This window comes from Engystomops pustulosus, chromosome 7 (genome assembly GCF_040894005.1).
Source record: "Engystomops pustulosus chromosome 7, aEngPut4.maternal, whole genome shotgun sequence".
NCBI lineage: Eukaryota > Metazoa > Chordata > Amphibia > Anura > Leptodactylidae > Engystomops > Engystomops pustulosus.
This window is the reverse complement of record NC_092417.1, coordinates 130306185-130332045: the sequence shown is the minus strand read 5'-3', so window position 1 is coordinate 130332045 and position 25861 is coordinate 130306185. Positions and strand designations below refer to the sequence as shown.

Genomic DNA, 25861 nt, shown 5'->3' with positions numbered 1-25861 from the left:
TTAAACTGCTGAATCGCGGTTTAAAACACTTTTTAAACTTTATAGCCGAAGCTTCTTCAGCGCAGGGAGGTACGCGCTCGGCGCTTACCATGCGCGTGGCTCTCCTTCACTTCCTATGTAGCCGCGTACACGGTCACGCGAATGTTAAGCACTGAGCGCGTACCTCCCTGCGCCGAAGCAGCTTCGGCTATAAAGTTTAAAAAGTGTTTTAAACCGCGATACAGCGGTTTCAAAACACTAACAAAAATAAGCTCCGGCACCAGCTCACCCTGAGCTGGTGCTCGGTATTGCCTTCTTACACTTGCCACTTCAAGTGGTAGGTTTCCTTTAAACTTTAGCAATTTAAATGTCAGCTCATCTTGCAAAAAAAATGACAACTTACACAGCTGTGTACACCAAAGTATAAAAAAGTTATTAGCATCAAAAGATATATTTTTAATCATGCAGAAGGTTTTAATTTTAAATTTACATTTTTTAATTAAAAGAATTAAGGAAACATGTTATTTGGGGCGCACAGTGAAAGCTGTAAAAAAGAACCCAAAAGAATTTTTTTTTCCCAGCTTTCCAGTACAAAGTAGTTTGTTATAAAGAAAACAAGCCTTCACACAGCTCTGTACATGGGAAAATAAAATAAATGTTATAGATTTTTGAAAGCAAGGACAAATGAAAATGCAAAAGAAAAAAGGGCCTAAGTAGTTAAGGGGTGAAAGTGTTGGTAAAATGCCCCTTATATATTGTTCCATGCTGTTCGGTATTTTATAAGGAGGTATACCAGGGAATAACTTGTCATTGTGCATAAGTAGTTTCAGCATATGTTTCTCCTCTATTTTGCAGTTTTGACCTTTTCAGCATCTAAAGAAGGAATTGTGGAATTTTGGAATGAATGTGTACAGCCATCGGATATATATGTATCCCTTGTAGAGACCGTTCTGCAGTCCCTTAATAAGCGATATGCTGAACAAATTAACTTGCAACATGAAGGGCTTTCTGATGCTGGTGAGTGTACATGGCACTGTATAACATGGACAGTTTTTTTGCAGTGGTTATGTACATTTTTTTGTTGACTTCATACTTCATTTTATTTTGATATTTGGTATTGAAACTGCCTCTAGTCTCTGCGATTGTAGTTGAAAGTCATCTTGCATTCCAGCAAATATTTCTATCATTGTTGGATGAAGGGTTATGTTTTCAAGTATAAGTTGTAGTTTGTCAGGGAGAGACAAATTTGCAGTTTTGCTGTCCTTGACCACAATACTTAAAAACATAACCCTTCAAGTCCCTTAAAAGTGAATGGAGTGCCTGTAGAACATGTGCACTTTAAGAGGACCATGCCAGATTTTGGAGCCTTTACGAAGGACACTTTACAACTGTGTTATGGGTAGTGGATGTGCATATTTTGTGGCACATCCATTATAAATCTATTTTATAAACCATGTACTATCTAATTGAAAAAAGCTGACAGTTATAGGTTTCCCACACCAAAGCATCTGGCATAAGCGTTCTACTTCCTCTTGAGGGGGGGGGGGGAAAGCTCATTCCAATTTCCAAGCAAAAGTACAGACAACGCATTACATTTCCACTTGAAATAGCTAGCAATTATTTCACAATTATACTACAATGTTGAGCCAGAGGGTAGGCAGAAACCCTTGTAGGACAGACACCAATTGTCCCACATAAGTTCCTTCCTGACTACAAATGTGGCAAAACAATCCGCGGATCAACATTTCCCTCCAGAAATCCATCTCTCATAGATGCTCCAAAGAAGCCCAAAGCCAACCTTGCCAACATTCATTCATTGATCACCTATAACTATGAATTCTATTTGTTATAAAGAAAGGTAACGTAATTCTTAGCACTTTAATGACACACGATGTAACTGTACGTCACAGCGCCATTAAAAATGTATGAAGAGGCTTCACTGGCTGAGCCATCTTTTATACATTACTGGTGTGTTTATTATTATGCCACCTACACAAATGCCAGTCACAAAGCTGCCTGTAGCATGAGACCTGTCATTAGGTAGTACCTGTAATGGTCTAATGAACAGATCGATAAAGCCCTGAAGCAAAATCCCCATATACTGCAATAAAATAGTAAAGTAGAGTAAAAAAACAAAAAACAAAAAAAAAAAAAACATTTTTTCTTGTTGCAGAACCCCATAAGTGAAAATACCGTTGAAATCCCCACTTATCATTACAGGACACATACAAATTTGAATAAAAAGTCATCAAATTGGGATAAAATTCCCAAATGGTTGCAATTAAAATGTCATCTTGTCCTGCAAAAATTGAGAGCTTGCATAGGCCAGTCCTCCAAAGTATGAAAGTTATTGGCAGCAGGCGAAACAAACGATTTAAAATTTTGTGAATGTATTAAAACATAATAAAACCCATATACCGTAAATGGATCACATAGTAAATGTCAGAAAAAAGAGCCCACAAAAAGAATAAGCAAATGCATTTTTTCATTAATTTCACTGCTTTCCAGCTTCTCAGTACACAACATGGACTACTAGAGGCAGTCACTAGCAAGTACAATTTGTTACATAGATTACTATTAAAAAGTAAAAGTACAGCGTGTGTTGATAAGAGGTTAAATCTGCCAATATACACTCACCGGCCACTTTATTAGGTACACCATGCTAGTAAAGGGTTGGACCCCTTTTGCCTTCAGAACTGCCTCAATTCTTCATGGCATAGATTCAACAAGGTGCTGGAAGCATTCGATTTTGGTCCATATTGACATGATGGCATCACACAGTTGCCGCAGATTTGTCGGTTGCACATCCATGATGCGAATCTCCCGTTCCACCACATCCCAAAGATGCTCTGTTGGATTGAGATCTGGTGACTGTGGAGGCCATTTGAGTACAGTGAACTCATTGTCATGTTCAAGAAACCAGTCTGAGATGATTCCAGCTTTATGACATGGCGCATTATCCTGCTGAACGTAGCTATCAGATGTTGGGTACATTGTGGTCATAAAGGGATGGACATGGTCAGCAACAATACTCAGGTACGCTGTGGCATTGCAACGATGCTCAATTGGTACCAAGGGGCCCAAAGAGTGCCAATTCTCCTCTGACCTCTGGCATCAACAAGGCATTTCCGCCCACAGAACTGCCGCTCACTGGATGTTTTTTCTTTTTTGGACCATTCTCTGTAAATCCTAGAGATGGTTGTGCATGAAAATCCCAGTAGATCAGCAGTTTCTGAAATACTCAGACCAGCCCTTTTGGCACCAACAACCATGCCACGTTCAAAGGCACTCAAATCATACTGATGCTTGGTTTGAACTGCAGGAGATTGTCTTGACCATGTCTACATGCCTAAATGCACTGAGTTGCCGCCATGTGATTGGCTGATTAGAAATTAAGTGTTAACGAGCAGTTGGACAGGTGTACCTAATAAAGTGGCCGGTGAGTGTATTAATCCCTAAATATTTAAAGCTTTGCCCTACATTTACTTTTTAGACAGGAATATAAAATAGACTCAGATTATGTACCCGTCTCCCTGCAGACATCTAGCATAATAATGGCAGCTGAGAGGCCGGGTAGGCGGGGATCAGGGGCGTAACTACAGTGGTAGCAGCCATAGCAGCCGCTATGGGGCCCGCAGTGTCAGGGGGCCCCATCATCTGACCTGACACCATAAAGAATGGAGGATGTGCACCATTATATATATATTGTACTGCACATTGTCCAGCATAATATGTATATAATTATACTGTGTAGTATGTATATGCAGTATCTGTGATGTGTATATGGTGTCTGTATACACTGTATGTGAGTATGTTGCATATGGCACTGTATGTATGTGTATATGCACAGGTGTGTATTTATATGTGATTGTAACTCGCATGTGTGAATACACTAATATGCATATTTTTTAAGTGGGAAGGGGGGCCCATGCAGTAGCCTGCTAGGGGGCCCTGTCTCTCCTAGTTACGCCACTGGCGGGGATTCACTGCAGGATTATGAAGCTGGGGTGAAATCTGCACAGACTTTCATGATCTTGTCAAACCTTTGGCAGCTAATTTGAACATAATTGGACACAATACCAAATACATTTTCCTACAAATCCAGTGTCTACTGTACCTTTGCATTAAATTGTATTTGACCCCCTTGAAAGCTTCTATTTTTTCCCACATTTCAGGATTTAAATATATAAAAGATAAAGATTAGAGATGAGCGAGCACTAAAATGCTCGGGTACTCGTTGTTCGAGACAAACTTTTCCCGATGCTCGAGTGCTCGTCTCGAATAACGAGCCCCATTGAAGTCAATGGGAGACTCGAGCATTTTTCAAGGGGACCAAGGCTCTGCACAGGGAAGCTTGGCCAAACACCTGGGAACCTCAGAAAAGGATGGAAACACCACGGAAATGGACAGGAAACAGCAGGGGCAGCATGCATGGATGCCTCTGAGGCTGCTGAATCGCACCATTATGCCAAAATTATGGGCAACAGCATGGCCATGACAGAGTGACCGAATGAGGCTAGATAGCATCTAAAACATGCAATAATTGACCCTGACACTATAGGGGACGGCATGCAGAGTCAGCGGCAGCAGTGGCAGGCCAGAGAGTCTCATGGCGACATACCCTAAATGGACTCAGGTTTCACCAAAGGAGGTGAAATGATTTCCTATGTGAACAAAAGGTTGACGGTATATTTGGTCGATAACACAGCATGGTGTCGACATAGTGACCAAGTTCCATAACGTATCTGGTGAAACACCCGAAAAATGAGCCTGACACAGCTCTTTTGATAAGGGGACGACATGTGGAGGCAGCCATGGAGACGACTTCCATGATTAAGAGCGACAGTATGGGGCATTCATATTGCGCTGCTATGATTGCAACTTCAGGTCTCCAGCATGGCGGCGACAGATGGGCCGAGTTCCACTATGTATCTGGTGAAACACCTGAAAATTCTGCCTGACACAGCTCGTTTGATAAGGGGATGATGTGCTGCATATCCTCTCGTGCTCCAGCGTCTGGGGTATAGAGAGTTGAAATGAGACATTGGTGGACGCTGTGGAGGATCGTGGAGGCAAAATGGACAGGAAACAGCAAGGGCAGTATGCATGGATGCCTCTGAGGCTACCTAATCTTGGAATGGAGTTGGCGGTCCACTGCCAGGCGAGCTTTCGCCTGTCCAAGCCCCTGTCTCTCGGCTCCTCCCCACCCAAAATGGGCCTGGGGGCCAGAAGCGTTTACTTTGAAAAAAATTATAATTTTCAAAGCAGGCTGGGTCGTTTGAATATTTCACCTAGGAATAATGGAATAGCATAGTGGTTCTATTTTTAATTGTTTTTATGGAAATGGTTCCATGATTAAGAGCGACAGTATGGGGCATCCATATTGCGCTGCTATGATTGCAACTTCAGGTCTCCAGCATGGCGGCGACAGATGGGCCGCGTTCCACTATGTATCTGGTGAAACACCTGAAAATTCTGCCTGACACAGCTCGTTTGATAAGGGGACGATGTATGGAGGCAGTGAACTAGTAGTAGATTAAAGGTGCTGCAGTTAAAACTATGTTAGTTGGATCTTGAGATGGAGCTGGCACTCCGCTGCCAGGCGAGCTTTCGCCAATCCAAGCCCCTGTCTCTAGGCTACTCCCCAAACAGCACTTCTAAGAACCTTTTGTATAAGATCAAGTGTAGTAGCGTTCTTATAAGTTTGGGATATGGCGGGTGAGGGGAATGTAAACAGATGCGCAAGAAGCGCTGAAATAATATTGGTAAATGATAAAAGTTTGCCAGTATATTTTGTGGGTTACACAGCAGGGTGGCGACAAAGTTAACAAGTTTGATGTGGAATCCATGAAAACAACCCAAAATGTGGAGGCTGCTATGGAGACAATTTAATTTGGATAGTGCCTGTATGTGGCAGTCCAAAAAAGTTTTCAAACCAGAGGAGCAGGTAGGTGGTCCTCCAGAAAAATTAAATACATAGAGTACTATAGCTAGAGCCAGTTGGCCCTGGCAAAAAATAGCCAGTTTCCTATGCTTTAGTGTACAAAGAGGAGGAGAAGGAGGACAATGAGGAGGAGGAGTGCATACATTATTCAGGTTGAGCTTCTTTCACCTGTTGGAGAATGAAAATCTGGAGAAATCCATGCTTTATTCATCTTGATAAGCATCAGCCTGTCAGCGGTGTCAGTCGACAGGCGTGTACGCTTATCGGTGATGATGCCACCAGCTGCACTGAAAACCCGCTCGGACAACACGCTAGCGGCAGGGCAGGCAAGAACCTCCAAGGCGTACAGCGCCAGTTCGTGCCACATCGTCCAGCTTTGAAACCCAGTAGTTGTAGGGAGCTGTGTGATCATTTAGGACGATGGTATGGTCAGCTACGTACTCCCTCACCATCTTTCTGTAAAGATCAGCCCTACTCTGCCGAGACTGGGGACAGGTGACAGTGTCTTGCTGGGGTGACATAAAACTGGCAAAGGCCTTGTAAAGCGTACCCCTGCCAGTGCTGGACAAGCTGCCTGGTCGCCTACTCTCCCTCGCTACTTGTCCCGCAGAAGTACGCCCTCTGCCGCTAGCGCTGTCAGAAGGGAAATACTGTTTCAGCTTGTGCACCAGGGCCTGCTGGTATTCATGCATTCTCACACTCTTTTCCTCTCCAGGGATGAGAGTGGAAAGATTTTGCTTGTACCGTGGGTCCAGGAGAGCGAATACCCAGTAATCGGTGCTGGAATAAATTCTTTGAACGCGAGGGTCACGGGATAGGCAGCCTAGCATGAAATCTGCCATATGCGCCAGAGTCCCAACGCGCAAAAATTCACTCCCCTCACTGGCCTGACTGCCCATTTCCTCCTCCTCCTCCAACTCCTCTTCTTGTGCCCATACATGCTGAACAGTGAAGGACTGAACAATGGTCCCCTCTTCTGTCTCGCCAACATTCTCCTCCTCTTCCTCCTCATCCTCCTCCGATATGCGCTGAGAAACAGACCTAAGGGTGCTTTGGCTATCAACAAGGGAATCTTCTTCCCCCATCTCTTGTGACGAGCGCAAAGCTTCCGACTTCATGCTGACCAGAGAGTTTTTCAACAGGCCAAGCAGCGGGATGGTGAGGCTGATGATGGCGGCATCGCCACTGACCATCTGTGTTGACTCCTCAAAGTTACTCAGCACCTGACAGATATCAGACATCCACGTCCACTCCTCATTGTAGACTTGAGGAAGCTGACTGACCTGACTACCAGTTCTGGTGGAAGTTGACATCTGGCAGTCTACAATCGCTCTGCGCTGCTGGTAAACTCTGGATAACATGGTTAATGTTGAATTCCACCTCGTGGGCACGTCGCACAACAGTCGGTGAGCGGGCAGTTGGAGGTGGCGCTGCGCTGCCCTGAGAGTGGCAGCATCTGTGCTGGACTTCCTGAAATGCGCACAGATGCGGCGCACCTTTGTGAGCAAATCAGACAGATTGGGGTATGTCTTGAGGAAATGCTGAACTATGAGATTTAACACATGGGCCAGGCATGGCACATGTGTCAGTCTGCCGAGTTGCAGAGCCGCCACCAGGTTACGGCCGTTGTCACACACAACCATGCCTGGCTTCAGGTTCAGCGGTGCCAGCCACAGATCAGTCTGCGCCGTGATGCCCTGTAATAGCTCTTGGGCGGTGTGCCTTTTATCCCCTAGGCTCAGCAGTTTGAGCACCGCCTGCTGTCGCTTAGCAATGGCACTGCTGCTGTGCCTAGAGCTACCGACTGATGGCGCCATGCCCACGGATGGTAATTCGGAGGAGGAGGAGGTGGAGGAGGGGTGGGAGGAGGAGGAGGCATATGAGCAGCCCCAGGGTCAGACTCTGTCCCAGCCTCCACCAAGTTAACCCAATGTGCCGTCAGCGACATATAGTGGCCCTGCCCGGCAGCACTCGTCCACGTGTCCGTGGTCAGGTGGACCTTGTCAGAAACGGCGTTGGTCAGGGCACGGATGATGTTCTCTGACACGTGCTTGTGCAGGGCTGGGACGGCACATCGGGAAAAGTAGTGGCGGCTGGGGACCGAATACCGAGGGGCGGCCGCCGCCATGAGGTTTCGAAAGGCCTCGGTCTCTACCAGCCTATAGGGCAGCATCTCCAGGCTAAGCAACTTGGAGATGTGGACGTTGAGGGCTTGGGCGTGTGGGTGGGTTGCGCTATACTTCCTTTTGCGCTCCAGCGTCTGGGGTATGGAGAGCTGAACGCTGGTGGATGCTGTGGAGGATCGTGGAGGCGAAGATGGGGTTTTCGCACGGGAGGTGTTTGGGCCGTGGTCCTGGGCAGGGGGCTGACTAGCAGATGACACAGGGGAAGGAGCAGTGGTGTGCCCGGCCGGAGGTGAACGGGCTTGGTGCCATTGAGTGGGGTGTTTAGCATTCAGATGCCTGCGCATACTGGTGGTAGTTAAGCTAGTAGTGGTGGAACCCCTGCTGATCCTGGTTTGGCAAAGGTTGCACACCACAGTCCGTCGGTCATCCGGTGTTTCTTTAAAGAACCTCCAGACTTCTGAAAATCTAGCCCTCGCCACGGGAGCTTGACTACGGGCAACATTTGGCGCTGATGCACCAGCTCTAGCCCTGCCTCTCCGTCTGGCCCCACCACTGCCTCTTCCAACCTGTTCTGCTATAGGACTCGCCTCCGTCTCAGAAGCACTGTGTTCACCCGGCCTATCAACCCAGCTTGGGTCTGTCACCTCATCATCCTCCGATCCCTCAGTCTGCTCCCCCCTCAGACTTCCTGCCCTGACAACAACTTCACCACTGTCTGACAACCGTGTCTCCTCATCGTCTGACACCTCTTTACACACTTCTTCCACTACGTCAAGAAGGTCATCATCACCCACAGACTGCGACTGCTGGAAAACCTGGGCATCGGAAAATTGCTCAGCAGCAACCGGACAAGTGGTTTGTGACTGTGGGAAGGGTCCAGAAAACAGTTCCTCAGAGTATGCCGGTTCAAATGCCAAATTTTGCTGGGAGGGGGCAGACTGGGGGGAAGGAGGCTGAGGTGGAGGAGTGCCGATTTCGGTGACATGGGTGGACTGCGTGGAAGACTGACTGGTGGACAAATGGCTAGAAGCATTGTCCGCAATCCACGACATCACCTCTTCGCACTGTTCTGGCCTCAACAGTGCTCTACCACGAGTCCCAGTAACTTGAGACATGATGAACCTAGGGAGTGTAGCTCTGCGGCGTTCCCCTGCTCCCTCATCAGCAGGTGGTGTCTCACCCCGCCCAGGACCACGGCCTCTGACCCCTGCAGTAGTTGGACGCCCACGTCCACGCCCTCGTCCTCTACCCCTAGCCCTCGGGTTAAACATTTTCCAAATTAAAGTGTAAACTTTTAATTTTTTTTTTTTTTTTAACAAAACGATGCTATCCTATTGCTATGGCTAGTTTCTAACCTACACTGACAGCACACAACTGGATTTTGTGCTTTGCCAGATGACTTTGAGCTATAAAAAGAAATAAAGGTAAAAAAAAAAATAAAACAGCAGACTCTGCCTAATTCTAATCAAACCCCTAATAAATTGTCCCACTTTGGTGTTTGAGGTGGATATGCGTGTCACTAAGAGCTAAACACAACGGTCGCAGGTCTCCCAGCAAATTCCTCACAATATGGTACTAGCTGCACTACTAATGCCAGCAAACCCAGCCACAAGCAAACCAAAAAAAGGAAAATATAACGCTATTGTAGGCCTAAGTAAGCCGTTGGGGTTCTCCTATGGCTATTTTGTAGCCGACACTGAAAGCACACTGCTTTGCAAGATGAGTTTGAGCTATAAAATAAAGGTAAAAAAAAAAAAAAAAAAATCAGCAGACTCTGCCTAATTCTAATCAAATCCCTAATAAATTGTCCCACTTCGGTGTTTGAGGTGGATATGCGTGTCACTAAGAGCTAAACACAACGGTCGCAGGTCTCCCTGCAAATTCCTCACAATATGGTACTAGCTGCACTACTAGTGCCAGCAAGCCCAGCCACAAGCAAATAAAAAAAAAAAAAGTATAACGTTATTGTAGCCCTAAGAAGGGCTGTTGGGTTCTTGTAGAATCACTCCTGCCTAACACTATTCTTATAGAACAGCCTAACGCTTTCCCTGACCAGCAGCAGCTCTCTCCCTAGCGGCATCCAGACAGAGAATGATCCGAGCAGCGCGGGCAGGGGCTAGTCTATTCCAGGGTCACCTGATCTGGCCAGCCAACCACTGCTATCGACGTGTAAGGGTACCACGTCATGCTGGGTGGAGTGCAGAGTCTCCTGGCTTGGCTCTGTTTCTGGCCGCCAAAAAGCAAAACGGCGGGAGATGCCATTTTCTCGAGCGGGCGAAGTATTCGTCCGAGCAACGAGCAGTTTCGAGTACGCTAATGCTTGAACGAGCATCAAGCTCGGACGAGTATGTTCGCTCCTCTCTAATAAAGATATAAAATTGTAATTTGTTCGTGAAGAATCAACATGTGGGACACAGTTGTGCAATTTTATTGGATATTTTAAACTTTTGTAAAAAAAATAATAAACTGAAAAGTGAGGCAAGTAATATTTTTCCGCCCCCTTTAAGTTAATACTTTGTAGCGCCACCTTTTGCTAAAATTTCAGCTGCAGGTCGCTTGTGGTATGTCAGTTTTGCACATTGAGAGACTGAAATTCTAGCCTATTCTTCCTTGGAAAACAGCTCAAGCTCAGTGAGGTTGGATGGAGAGCGTTTGGAAACAGCAGTTTTCAGCTCTTATCACAGATCCTTGATTGGATCTAGGTCTGACTTGGCCACTCTAACACCTGGTTATGTTTACGTGTAGATTTTGCTTTATGTTTAGGGTCATTGTCTTGTTGGAAGATAAATCCCCATCCCAGTCTCAGGTCTTTTTCAGACTCCAACAGGTTTTCTTTCAGAATGGTCCTGTATTTGGCTCCATCCATCTTCCCATCAATTTTAACCATCTTCCCTCTCCCTGCTGGAGAAAAGCCCAAGCCATGATGCTGCCACCACCATGTGTGACAGTGGGGATGGTGTGATGAGCTGTGTTGCTTTGACGCCCAACATATCGTTTTGCATTGTGGCCAAAAAGTTTGATTTGAGCAGAGCACCTTCTTCCACATGTTTGGTGGCTTGTGGCAGACTTTTAAAGGAAACCTACCACCACAAATCTACCTATAAAGGTAGATCGGGTGGTAGGTGAATCAATGGGACGTGAGGATAGCCCTTTTAAGGGCTAATCCTCACGTCCCCGCACTTTTTTGTAAACTTTTATTACCCTAATATGTTAATTTTGTTATGCGGCTACTTGGGCGTGGAGTAGCCGCATCTGAGGTTACACGAGGTGGCTACTCCACGCCCCGGTAGCCACTTTTCTCCTCCTACTCACCATGTTCGGCTCGTAGCTGCGCGCCCTCGTCTGCCGATCCTGCCGTCTGCGCATGCGCAGAACAGCAGGCCCGCGCCTGTGCAGCCCCGGCTTCGGAGCAGTGACCGCGCAGGTGCGGGCCTGCTGTTCTGCGCATGCGCAGACGGCAGGATCGGCGGACGAGGACGCGCAGCTACGAGCAGCTGCGCGCCGAACATGGTGAGTAGGAGGGGTAAAGTGGCTACTGGGGCATGGAGTAGCCGCCTCGTGTAACCTCAGATGCGGCTACTCCACGCCCAAGTAGCCGCATAACAAAATTAACATATTAGGGTAATAAAAGTTTACAAAAAAGTGCGGGGACGTGAGGATTAGCCCTTAAAAGGGCTATCCTCACGTCCCATTGATTCACCTACCACCCGATCTACCTTTATAGGTAGATTTGTGGTGGTAGGTGCCCTTTAACCCCTTCCCGACATTTGACGTAATAGTACTGCATCGCGGGAGCTGCGTTCCCGCAAAATGCAGTACTATTACGTCAAGCTTCTGGCCCCGGCTCCTGAGCGGAGCCGGGGCCAGAAGCTGCGGGTGTCGGCTATATGTTATAGCTGACACCCGCCTCTAACACCCGCGATCGGAGATTTCTCCGATCGCGGGTGTTAACCCCTAACACGCCGCGGTCGCGCTGACCGCGGTGTGTTAGAGGCATTTAAAGCTATTTAAAGTTGAATCGGACCCCCCCGCGGCGCTTACCGGGGGGGTCCGCTCCTCCGATCGCAGCCCCGGGACTGCCGGTGCCCGGGGCTGCGCGATCCTCCTCTCGGTGCCGGGTCCCTGCCTCCTGGCAGGACCCGGCTGTAAGACACTGGGCATGCGCAGCATGCTCAGTGTCTTACATTACACAGTGCAATACATCTGTATTGCACTGTGTAACCTGTAAAAAAGCTTGAACAAGTGATCAGAAGATCACTTGTTCAAGCTTAGATGTCAGTAACTGTAAGAAAAGGAAAAATAAATAAATAAAGGTTTTTTACAGTAAAAATAAATAATAAAAGAAAATGAAAGTCCCCCCAAACACCACATTTCCCTTTACACAAGTAATAAAGTATAAAAAACACTAAATCACGAAAAAACCCCACTTATTTGGTATCGCCGCGTCCGTAACAATCTGTACAATAAATCCTAATCATAATTGGACCCGCTCGGTGAACGTGGTAAAAAAAACCAACCAAAAACTTACCAAAAATCAAAACTTTTTATCAAATTGCTTTACAAAAAATGTTCTAAAAAGTGATCCGAAAAAGTTACAAGCACCAAAATGATACCAATAAAAAGAGCAACTTGTCACGCAAAAAATAAGCTTACAACCAGCTCCGTAAACCAAAAAATACTATAATTATGCCACTATAAAAATGGCAATACTAAAACAAATGCAATTTTTTCTATTCTAGTTTTCCTTCAATAAAATTGGACAAATAAAAATAAAACTATATAAATGAGGTATCACCGTAATCGTAGTGATCCGTAGAATAAAGATAATATATTATTGTTATGCTACAGTGAACAACCCCCCCAAAAAATGCTAAAAATCCAAAACAAGAATTGATGATTTTATTTTCCTCCACACGTAAAAAGTTAATAAAATTTCTTCAATAAGCTAAAAACCCACTAAAATTACGTTTTTTTTACAGTGCATCTCGTCTCGCAAAAAATAAGCCCTTATTTGTCTAAATTGCTTAAAAAATAAATAAAGATTGTATAGCCTATTCCCAACGAGCGTTGTTATAGAACGGTGCGGCGGGTAGTGACTTTCCAACACCGGTCAGGGTAAGACGGCGGCTGTTCACTGATCGGGGTAAGACGGCGGTTGTTCCTGACAGCCATCCATCCTGCCCCATGGACCAGAAGGGTTACGTCCCCCCCACACACCCCCAGTTTATTATCGCTGCTACTGGCTCATCAATTCAGACGAGCCGATAGCAGCGAATTTACTTATGACGTCAGTAATACCGGTCACTATGTCTGTAGACACGGTGATCGGGGCAGGGTGGCGGCTGTTCCTGACAGCCACCAATTTTGCCTTGCGGTCCAGAGGGGTTTTGTTGCCCCCCTCTGTCCATGTTTGCCGATATTTGCTGGTCGATTTGGTCCAGCCAAAAGCAGCAATATTCGTCACAATGGGCATCGCTAGGGTGAATAAAAGCAACACTTGGTGATAATTTCCCTACTAAAACGAAGATTTGGTACAAAAGCGCTGGCCGTGCACATTGTACAGATTACGCTGTACAACTCTTACGAGCTGTTCCAATGTGCATGTCCTGCCGTATCATTTCTCCGTTTTCAAGAGGAAGATATTAGGAAACTAATATTGGGACAAGAAGGACGGGGCCCCAGCACCTCTGGTTTAGATGTTCCTGTGTTTTGCCAGGACAGCATTTTCCCGGTGAATTCTGCTGTTTCTAATGGTAGGACTCAATAAAGAGTCTGTTCCAAAAGAGAAGTTAGGATGGACACTACATACTACTAAGAGACCGGCGACAACTCCAGAGTGACAAAAGTTTAGTTGGTCCCCTGGTATATTCTACCTCCTTATACACTAGACATTCACAATTCACGCCCAACCTATTGTGAATTAATTTCGGTAAAATGAATAATTGTAACAACTGTTATGTCCCGTTGCTCCCTATACCCCTCCATTATTTCATAAGGGGCGCCACATAACGGGCACTGAACTTTCCAGAAATAATTGCAATTTCCATCTTGGACTCCATTGCACATCATATTTGGAAACCACCTATATGTTCAAAATGCTCATTTCACCACATGTATTACACTACACCACATATTACACCTTGCTATATTCCCCAAGGGGTGTACATTCAACAATTAGGGTCACTTTTCGGGTTTTCCTCTGTTTTGGTACCACTACGGCTCTCCAAATGTATCCTGACACATGTGAAGGATTTCTTACAAATTTGGCCTCTAAAAGACAAACATCCCTCTTTTCCTCTACTGTGCGCCCAGAAAGTATTTTATATGCACATGTTGGGTACTTCTACACTCGGGAGAAATAGTTTTACACCTTTTTCGGGGTTATTTAATATATTATCCCTTGTGGCTTACATAAATTAGGGGTAAAGTGACATTTATAGGAAAATTTTCACCTTTTTAATGATTCGGGCCTAATTGGATCATTCACCTGTAGGGGCAAATACATATATTACACATTGCAAAATTCTCTAAGGGGTGTGCATTCAAAGATTAGGGACACCTTTCGGATTCTTATCTGTTTTATACCACTAGGGTTCTCCAAATGCATGTCAAACATTTCTGTCAAATTTGGCTTCTAAAAGGCAAACATTCCCCTTTCCTTTTACTGTGCGCCCATACAACATTTTATATACACATGTGAGGTACTTCTACACTTGAGAGAAATAGCTTTACACATTTTGAGGGGTTATTACATTTTTTTATCCCTTGTGGCTATATAAAATTAGGAGTAAAATGACCTTTATAAGAAAATGTTCACCTTTTATCTATTTAAGTCCTAATTAAATCAAAAACCTTTACGGACAAATACACATATTACACCTTGCTAAATTCTCTAAGGGGTGTGCTTTCTAAAATGGTGACACTTGTTGGGGTTCCCCTCTGTTTTGGTACCACTACAGCTCTCTAAATGCATCCTGACACATGTAAAGGATGTCTGTCAAATTTGGCTTCTAAAAGGCCAACGCCCCTCTTTCCCTTCTGAGCTTCACTGCGTACCCATACAACATTTTATTTGCATTTGTGGGGCAATTTTATACTCGGGAGAAATGCTAGTACACATTTTTTGGGGTTGTTTCATCTTTAATGCCTTATGGGATACAAAAATTAGCCGTAAAAGTGACTTTTTTGGGAAAATGTTCACCTTTTTCCTTTTAGGGACCTAATTGAAGCAAACACCTGTAGGGGTAAATACACATATTACACCTTGCTGAATTCTCCAAAGGGTGCACTTTCCAAAATGGTGACACTTGTTGGGGTTCCCCTCTATTTTGGTACCACTAGGGCTCTCCAAATGCATCCTGACACATGTAAAGGATGATTGTCAAATCTGGCTTCTAAAAGGCCAAAGCCCCTCTTTCCCTTCTGAGCCCTACTGTGCACCCATACAACACTTTATATGCAAAAGTGGTGCAGTTCTGTGCTTAGGAGAAATAGTTTTACACATTTATGGGGTTGTTTCATCTTTTATCCCTTGTGGCTTACAAAAATTTGGGGTAAAAGTGACTTTTTTGAGAAAATTTTCACCTTTTTTCCCTTTTGGGGCCTAATTGAATCAAACACCTGTTGGGGAAAATACACAAATTACACGTTGCTAAACTCTCCAAGGGGTGTACTTTCCAAAATGGTGTCTCATGTTGGGGCTTTCCTCTGTTTTGGTACCACTATGGCTCTCCAAATGCATCCTGACACATGTAAACTTTTTCAGCCATATTTGCCCTGCAAAAACGAAACAACGCTCTTTCCATTCCAAGTGCCCCCCTGTGTCCGTACAGCAGGGTACAGTGACAAAATGGGTATTGGCATGCTCAGGAGGAATTGCCCTAAACATTGTAAAATGCATTTTCCTTTTTAACCCATTGTGAAGGTGCAAATTTTAGTGTTCAATGAATCTATAGTAAGATAAAATTACATTTCTCTAATTTCACTTTCATTTATCTTTCACGCTCATGAAACGCTCAAAGGGTTAACAAAATTCCCAAAGGTTGTTTTGAATATTTTGAGGGGTGTAGTTTCTAAAATGGTGTCATTTGTGGGGGGTTTCTGTCATGTGGGCCTTATAAAGTCACTTCTAACTAAATTGACCCTCCAAAAGTAGGTTTTGATGATTTTCGTGAAAATCTGAAAAATTGCACCTAAAGTTATAAGCCTCCTAACATCCAAAATAAAGGAAAAGATGTTTGAAAAATGATGCCAAGTTAAAGCAGACATATGGAAAATGTTAGTTATCAAGTTATTTTAGTGATATGACCAACTTTCCAAAAAGTAGAAAATTTTGAATTTGGAAAACATTGTTTTTTTCAAAATTTTTGCCAAATTTCCATTTATTTCATAAATAAATACTAAATATATTTATTAAATTTCTCAACCAGCATGAAGTACAATGTGTCACGAAAAAACAATCTCAAAATCAACTGGATATGTTAAAGCGTTCCAAATTTATAACCACTTAAATAGACACATGTCAGATTTTAAAAAATGGTCCGTGTCAGGAAGGTGAAAAGTGGCTTCAGCGTTAAGGGGTTAAGAAGATTTTTTTTTATGGATATTTTTGAGAAATGACTTTCTTTTTGCCACTCTTCCTGGCCAGATTTGTGCAGTGTCCGACTGATCGTTGTCCCATGGACAGACTCTCTCACCTCAGCTGTAGATCTCTGCAGTTCATCCAAAGTGATCCTGGGCCTCTTGGCTGCATCTCTGATCAGTCTTCTCCTAGTTTGAGATGAACTTTTAGAGGGACTGTCGGGTCTTGTTGATTTTCAGTGGTCTGGTACTCCTATCATTACAATATGATCGCTTGCACAGTGCTCCTAGGGATGTTTAGTTTCTGAAATCTTCTTTATCCAAATCTGGCTTTAAACTTCTCCACAACATTCTCACGGACCTGGCTGGTGTGTTCCTTGATCTTCATGATACAGAGCAGGTGGATTTATACGGAGACTTGATTACACACAGGTGGATTATATTTATTAAGCGTAAGTAAAGCGGTCAAATAATATTGCATGACCCACTTTTCAGTTTATTATATTTTTACAAAAGTTTAAAATATCCAAAAAATTTTGTTTCACTTCACATTGTGTCCCACGTTTTGATTCTTCACCAACAAATGACAAATTTATATCTTTGTTTGAAGCCTGAAACGTGGCAAAAGTTAAAACATGAACTGAAGGAGATTTTACTTTGAGATATGTGTGTGGGGAATGGTAACAATAATAATAGTTGCAAACAGGGGCATAACTACAGCGGTAGCAGCCATAGCAAACGCTATGGGGCCCACAGTGTCAGGGGGCCCCCGTCAGACGACCTGACACAATAAAGGATGGGGGACCTGCACCTATATATATATTGTACTGCACATGTCCAGCATAATATGTATATAACATATACTGTGATGTATATATGCAGTATCTTTGATGTGTATATGGTGTCTGTATACACTGTATGTGAGAATGTTGCACACGGCACTGTATGTGTGTGTGTGTATATGCACATGAGTATATTTATATGTGATTGTAACTTGCATGTGTGAGTATACTAATATGTATATTTTTTAAGTGGGAAGGGGGGCCCTATACAATAGCCTGCTAGGGGGCCCTGTCTCTCCTAGTTATGCCACTGGTTGCAAAAATAGTATAGTATAATATTTTATGAAAGAAAATGCTTCTTTGCCCCTTTTTATCCTTTGTTCCCTGCATAGTATCACTGAGTCTAAGTGAACTTACAGAAAGCAGACAAGTTGTTAATATTTTTAGTAACTTGTCTCTTGTATGTAATGTATGTTTGTTTTTTTTTAATCCTTTTTATTTTAGTTTTTGTCAAGCTTGTTGAGGGCATCCTAGATCAGAAGTTGCCCAGAAGATCCAGGGCCACTTACAGTGAACAGATAACAATCTTTCAGTATTGGAAATACTTTGATTATACCACAGTTGATCATTTGGATGCACATATTCTTGAGTTGTCAAAGGAAGGTAATTGAAATTTTCTACATTTTGCAAAAAGTAAACAGCATCAAGTGTTCGAAATTATTCAAGGTTCTAATGGTAGTTGGTTCATATTGTTAATTGTGTCAGAACCCACCCAGTAATTAGAGATGAGCAGCTTGGTTCCATAGGCTTCTCCTCATTTCATGGTAAAATTCGGTTTGGGTCCTGGATTGGGAGTCTAACTTTGACTTTAACACAAACCGCATTGAAGTCAATGGGGACACGGATTTTAAAACCCCAAAATGTGTGTAAAATGGGCTAGTAAGGGCTAGAGGATGGTGGGAATAACCAGGACAGTTGCCCTGACCACAATGGAGTTAAATTTCAAATAATTGGCGTTTTCAAGGTACTGCGTGTATTTACCTAGAATGAGTTGTCCGAGACTTAATAAAAAAACTAAAGGTGGCCGCTTAATCCTAGTTTGTTTTGTTTTTTTTTACTGCAAGATTACTTTAGTTAGAATTCTGAAACTCTAGGTATTCCTCTGTTATATAGTTGTTAGTCATTTCCAGTTTTTCATATATTTTTATGTTACAGGCATTTCGGTATAATAACACTTTTTTGTGAATACCGCATATTTACATACAGGCCCGGCGCCAGCACCCGGCTAACCCGGGCAAGTGCCGGGGTACTGGAGGGGCCCACTCGGGCCCTCGGGTCAGCTGGACATCTGCCCCGCTGCCTCATCGCGATCTGTGTCCGGAGACCTCATCGCAATATGTGTCCTCCGGACATAGATCGCGATGAGTACATGTGCAGTCACTGCTTTCCCTGGCAGGAGCTGCAGAGGCTGAAGGACCTGTGATGACATCATGGTCACATGACCTGCCGGGGAAAGCAGTGACAACACATACCTGCATCTGTGAGGTTAGGGGGGAGAACATGGGGGGCTGTGTGGGGACATTACTTACTGGGGGGCTGTGTGTATACAGGAGGTGGAGGGGGTGGGGCAGTGTTTATACAGGGGGGGGAGTGTGTATACAGGAGGAGGGGGGTCAGTGTGTATACAGGAGGAGGGGGGTCAGTGTGTATACAGATAGAGGGGGGTCAGTGTGTATACAGATAGAGGGGGGTCAGTGTGTATACAGATAGAGGGGGGTCAGTGTGTATACAGATAGAGGGGGGCCAGTGTGTATACAGTGGGAGGGGGGCCAGTGTGTATACAGTGGGAGGGGGGCCAGTGTGTATACAGTGGGAGGGGGGCCAGTGTGTATACAGGGGTAGGGGGGGGGGCAGTGTGTATACAGGGGGAGGGGGGGGCAGTGTGTATACAGGGGTAGGGGGGGGACAGTGTGTATACAGGGGTAGGGGGGGGACAGTGTGTATACAGGGGTAGGGGGGGGACAGTGTGTATACAGGGGTAGGGGGGGGGACAGTGTGTATACAGGGGTAGGGGGGGGGACAGTGTGTATACAGGGGTAGGGGGGGGGACAGTGTGTATACAGGGGTAGGGGGGGGGACAGTGTGTATACAGGGGTAGGGGGGGGGACAGTGTGTATACAGGGGTAGGGGGGGGACAGTGTGTATACAGGGGTAGGGGGGGACAGTGTGTATACAGGGGTAGGGGGGGGACAGTGTGTATACAGGGGTAGGGGGGGGGACAGTGTGTATACAGGGGTAGGGGGGGGACAGTGTGTATACAGGGGTAGGGGGGGGGACAGTGTGTATACAGGGGTAGGGGGGGGACAGTGTGTATACAGGGGTAGGGGGGGGGACAGTGTGTATACAGGGGTAGGGGGGGGACAGTGTGTATACAGGGGTAGGGGGGGGACAGTGTGTATACAGGGGTAGGGGGGGGGCAGTGTGTATACAGGGGTAGGGGGGGGGGCAGTGTGTATACAGGGGTAGGGGGGGGGGCAGTGTGACTACTGGAGGGCGGCCCATAAAGGGGCCCACTAGAGCTCTGTAGCCCAGGGGCCCACTGAAACCTGGAGCCGGTCCTGTTTACATACCTGGGGCCTTTGAGGCCCATACTAGGTTTACATGTGATCCTAAGTCTTTTTGTCTTTTCTGTTGCTGGGGAAAACTGTGACTTAGGCTGCATTCACACTGCCGTTGCGCGCCGTACCGTAGCGGGCAACGGCAGCGTGCAGGGAGAGGAGGTGTCCTATCTTTTTCCCAAGTACGTAGCGGTACGGTGCCGCATGTGTGCTGCACTGTACCGCTCCCGTAGGGCGCCGTGCGCCCATTGCTGTCTATGGGGGGCGTATATCGGCCGTATATCCATCCCCCATACGGTCGTGTGAATGTAGCTGTAGTTGCTGCGCTGAGTGTGGATTGTGCCTGACTACATGGTCATGTGATCTTGAGAAGGAGGCTACCTCATGATGTCATGCGTCTCTGACATCATCATAGTTCCTGAACAGGAAGGAGGAAGGAGTCAGCTTTGTAATAATTTTTTTTCATTATAGTTTACTGACTTTTAAGGTTACAATGGCACAGTCTACATCCAGGGGTTTGACTGACCAAGAAATCAAAGCAATCATTTTTGATAGACAGTCCTGTGTAAAATACTACAATTTCATCTTCCAGATGTTGAATTACAGATAACATGTGAAAGATTTTGCGGTCATTAGTAAATTCAAACAGGAAACGTTGAAAAGGGATATTCCTGCAGCATGTTTACTGCAACTTTTATATAAAAAAAAACTTTTAGACAAAAAAACGTTATTATAAAGAGTTATATCGAATGAGTATATTGGGCGTTTTAAGCCCGTTCAGTTACTTTGGGGTTTTTTGCACAAAATGTTTTGAATTATTCACATCTTAGGATGCATTCTCACTAGCGCTGGTGTCTGCCAGGAGGTGATCTGTAATGGATATGATCTCTTGGTAACTCCAGTTAAGACTGCCGGAATGCCCGGATTCTACCAGCCTTAGCTGGGGACACCAGGAGATCAGATCCATTACAGATCCCCTCCTGGCAGACACCAGCGCTAGTAGGAATGCATCCTTACTTTGCATTTTTCAAATAAACTTTAAAAAGTATATTATTCCATGTTATTTGCACACGGGCCTAAAAGGCCTCAGGTATGTAATAGTGTAGATTTTTATGGTCATGCATTCTAGGGTTAAAAAAATAAAGATGTACTCACTCCGGTCCGTGCGACGTGTAAACAAACGTGGCTGCGGGAGCAGCGCTGCATTAAGCTTTTAGCCGGACCCAACACCCTTCCGTCCGACATATACAATGCTGTGAAAAGGGACGGTGGGCGTGGCTGGCCACGGCTGTCTGGAAGTTGAATTTAGCCTGCTCCGCAGCCATGTTTGTTTACATGGTGCACAGACTGGAGCGCCAGGAGGTAAGTATATCTTTATTTTTTTAACCCCTTAACGCTCTGCGACTGATATGAAGGGTGTATGAAGAGGGCTCATGGGCTGAGCCCATATTGCAGCAAAGACCCATCACTATCACCCGCGGTCAGTGCTTGCACCAACTGGGGGTGTAAACCTCTTCTTTGCCACCCATGCGCCGCCATGTTTCCTCTGATAATCGCTCCCCCGAACATCTTCGGGGGCGCCGATCGATTGCCATGACAGTCCTGGGTCTTCGTCAGACCCAAGGCTGCGTGGATTTCGTCAGACCCAAGGCTGCATGGTTTCAGGAGATTCTTTACAATGAGTCAGTGGATCATTGTAATGAATCACATCCAAAAACTCCATGTTCTGCAATACAGTAGTATTGGAGTATATGGTAGGAACGGTCTGGCTATCTAGGCTTAATGTACCCTAGAGGGTGTAAGAAATTGTGGGAAAAAAAAGCTTAAAAAATGTAAAAAAATTAATATATAAAAAATTCAAATCACCCCCTTTCCCTCGAACTGATATAAAACATAGTAAAAATCACAAATACATTAGGTATTGCCGCGTCCCAAAATGCCCGATCTATCAAAATCTAAAAATGGTTATAACCGGCAGTGACCTCCCAAATGGGAAATGGCACCCAAATTAAGTGTCAGAAGGTGTCAGAAATTTTTTTTTCCTTTTTCGTACACATTCGTTTAATTTTTGAAAATGTATTAAAACGCAATAAAACCTGTATAAATTTGAGGTCACCGCGATCGTATCAAACCAAAGAATAAAGTAGAGGTGTTAATTGAAGCGCAGATTGAAAGACTTAAAAACTGAGCCCACAAGAACGTGCCACACATGCGTTTTTTTTTGTTTTTTTTGTTTTTTTATATTTTTCCATATTTGGAATTTTATAATAAATAACATCATGGAAAAGTGAAATTTGTTATGCACAAAATAAGCCCTCACACAGCTCTGTACACGTAAAATTAAAAAGTTATGGATTTTTGAAGGCGGAGATCGAGAAATGAGCAAAAAAAAACCTGCGTCCTTGAGGGGTTAAGCAGCCCACTCCCGGACACCTTTTGTTTTTTAATAAGTCCTGTACAACCCCTTTAAAAAGAGTAAGGACCTTTCAGCCGCAGGTCATAAAATAGTCATTATTGCTGTATGATAACTCCCACATCCCACCTGCTCATTCCCCAGTTGCAGACATAAAGTTGCAAGATTACCAAGAACTTGTGTTGGAGGATGGGGATGTAGACAGCAGACCATTTACCATGATGTTGATGAAAACAAAGTGTTGGCTTTCTGCAATGTGGGGACTTACATGGAGGACAACTGTGATGGCATGGTAAAAGAAGATCTGAGAGGTGATCATGATATCATGAACTCAACATGGTTAAAAGTTTCGGAGGAAGTTGTCGTGGTCACAAAGCCCTTAGTAGCAGCAGAAAATGCAGAAAATGGAGGAAAGGCGCATTGTGCAGTCCATAGCCACAAGGTGTCCTGCGTCTCCTGAAACAGGATCATTCATTTTGCTTCTCATAGCTTAGTTTTTGAGAAAACCATCTTTTACAATTATGCAAATGTGGCTCATTGCTTCATCACAAAAGCCCCTTCTGGCTCAATCATCTGCTAGTTAATCACACCTCCATTTAATGTTTCTGCCCGCCTCCTCCATCCCTAATTGAAATTGTGAATAGTTAGGAGCCAGAAGGGGATTCTGTGGTTGGTTTTTGAGAATAAAACATATAAGAAGCAAAAAGAAGGCGGCACACACCAGCAGTTATATAAGCATTGCATAATTGTGGTAGATTTCCTTTAAAGTGTAATATTCTCTGACAACACTGTGCTGAACCACGTATTAAAGAACAATTTTCTCTGACAGGGGAACTTTGCAATCAAGGTATGATTGATGATGATGATGATTTATGATTTTTCTTTGGCTAAATACAGAAACAGGACCTTAAATATTTGCTGTATAGTACAGTAAATGGTAATAATCCTGTCTGGTCTTTGCAAGTGTTGCTGTATAATAGCATGCCCCCACTCTCTTCCTTCTAGCCTGGTGTTGGTTGTTGATTGAGAGCCAAGACCAGGCTAGAATGATGAGTGGGGTCATGCAGAGCCAAGTTGCATGGGCCGGAGCACCTCTAGCTCATTTACATAATCATATAAAGTCATTTTTAGAAGATTTGTCAATCGCGGATATAATAAAAACCTCCCCATCCCCATGAACAGATGAGCATGTAAATTAGGACAGTCTACCAACAGTTAATGTAATGGTAGATGTCCTTTAATTTTCATGGAGCTGAGCTGCAGTGTGAATTGGGTTGCATTCATTGCTCTGGACCTTTAATTCGGCTGATTTGTGGACGTTTTTAGGTCCTTTAAAGGTGCTTAACTAATATTCTAAAAATGTGAAAACAGTCTTTATTACAGATTTCATTATAATCAAACTTTTTTCAGTTTTGTTTGTTCAGAAATTGAATTCAGATGATCAGAATGTTGTTCTCAAAGCCTTGAAGAGGATATCTGAGAGCAGCATACAGAAGGAAGGATTCAAGACTCTAAGTCTTTTACTCACAAATGGAAATAGCAGAGTCATTGCTGCTGCATCTTCATTGCTTAGAGGTTTCTCTGAACAACAATCTTTTAGGGAAAGGGTAAGCACAATATTTTGCTGTACTAATGTTGCTTTTAAGTTGAGTAGTGTGCCCAGTTTACCTTATTTTAACAACCGTGGAGAAAAGGGGCTATGTGAGCAACTTTAACTTTGAACTTCTGTTCCTCGGTCTCCCATTGTCTCCTGGTGCCAAGCTTCTGCTAACACAATAGTTTGCCCCCTGCTATCAATAAAACTGTCCTCAGTACTTTGCCTTCTCATTGTTACCAGTTCTACCTTAATATGAGCTTTAATAACTACCCTTCTGTAGTATAATACAGACAACAAGACAGAGCTTCACGGGTTAAAACTTTTTTATTTTGATAAAATGGTAATTGATTCATGCATTGGCTTCCCCTTTCCCTCCTTATTCATTTTCTTTTTTTTATGTTTTTATTTTAATGTGTTTGTAAAAAATACTGGACTATTAATTTTAAATTAATAATAATAGTCTTTATATAGCGCCATCAAATTCTGTAGCGCTTTACAAATCATAGGGCAGGTATACAATATTACATTAGAGTATAAACATTCATATGGAACGATAACGTAGTACAGTGGTGGCGAACCTATGGCACGCGTGCCACAGAGGGCACGCAGAGCTCTCTCTGTCGGCACGCGCATTGGCCCCGAGGCACAGGTTCAGTGCATAATCAGAGCTCCGGCCAGGCAGGAGATGCTACAGCCGGAGCTGCAGAGAATCCCCAGGGCTTCTCTGTGCTATTAACTGTCCTGGTGTCCTGTGACACCCAGGGCCGTATCTGCCATGAGGCAAGATGAAAATCTTGCTTCAGGCAGCAGATAACAGCTCCCGTATGTAAGCGGCGCTACAGTGTACAGGCTAGACATCTTAGCCAAATTTACACTCTCCGCCCTCTCCATTTCTGGAGTTTGAGTAAGTGCTGAACAAGGGTCTCAGCAGGATTGCATCATCATAAGATCCTCCTCCACATTATGCCGCCACCAACTGCAGGAGCGCAGTATATGGAGTAAGCGTACTGCCCTTCACTGTGAGCACTTGCTGCCCTGACTTCTCCTGACATGAAGTCTGGAGCAGCTGCTGTCATTTGCTTCTCCAGCCAAGGGAGGACACTGTGGCCCCTCTGCACCCCCTCCTCCTCATACCGACGTGACTGAAGCCTGAGGAGTGGGGTGCAGTGAAGTCCGGAGCAAAGAAATGTGAGCACGAGCCTGTGCTGGAGTGAGTGCTGAAGCAGAGAGGAGCCTGTAACTCTCTGCCCTGTTTGCTCACTGCATGGGTAAGTGAGTTGTGTAGCTGCTCCTTATGTGTTTCACACTGACAGCAGCTTCTATGTAGTGACTGTAATTTCCCTGCTCAGCCCCCCCCCCCCCCCCCACACACATAGACCCGATCGCACAGAGTTCCTAGATCCATGGTTCTACCACTACTTATCTCCCCTGTATCCTCAGTGTCCCTTGCTACTAATTACACTCCCTATCACCCAATTCCAGACACTTATGGCCTCCCCTCTATTCAGAATCCTAGCTTTCTGTACACCCTAAAGGTAAAGTTATACGGTGCATTTTTGGTCTGTTACTGATGGATTTTTAAATGTACTGAAAACATGTGTTTTACGTGTTTCCCATGCATTTGGCTGGTTTGAATCCGTTTTTCCTCATTTCTGGAAGTGTAAGCAGTTGTATTAACATTTTCACAGCTGCTTACACTTCCAAAAATGAAGAAAAACAGATTCAAAGCAGCCAAACGCAGGGAAACCATCCAAAAACGTATGAGTTTTCAGTGCATTTAAAAAACGCACTCTAAAGGTATGATGACTTTTGTGGATTTTGG

The 25861-nt window shown here is 44.5% G+C and overlaps 1 protein-coding gene across 5 annotated transcripts in view; it reads left to right on the top strand.

Annotated features, from left to right (window-relative positions):
• The window catches only part of RIPOR1 (RHO family interacting cell polarization regulator 1), a 234848-nt gene that overhangs the window by 190050 nt on the left and 18937 nt on the right, over positions 1-25861 (top strand). For all 5 annotated transcript variants that reach the window (XM_072117796.1, XM_072117793.1, XM_072117795.1 and 2 more), the window contains 3 exons: positions 835-996; positions 17916-18074; positions 23853-24049. In XM_072117796.1, coding sequence (XP_071973897.1) covers positions 835-996; positions 17916-18074; positions 23853-24049 — 518 coding nt within the window. The remainder of the gene's footprint in view (positions 1-834; positions 997-17915; positions 18075-23852; positions 24050-25861) is intronic.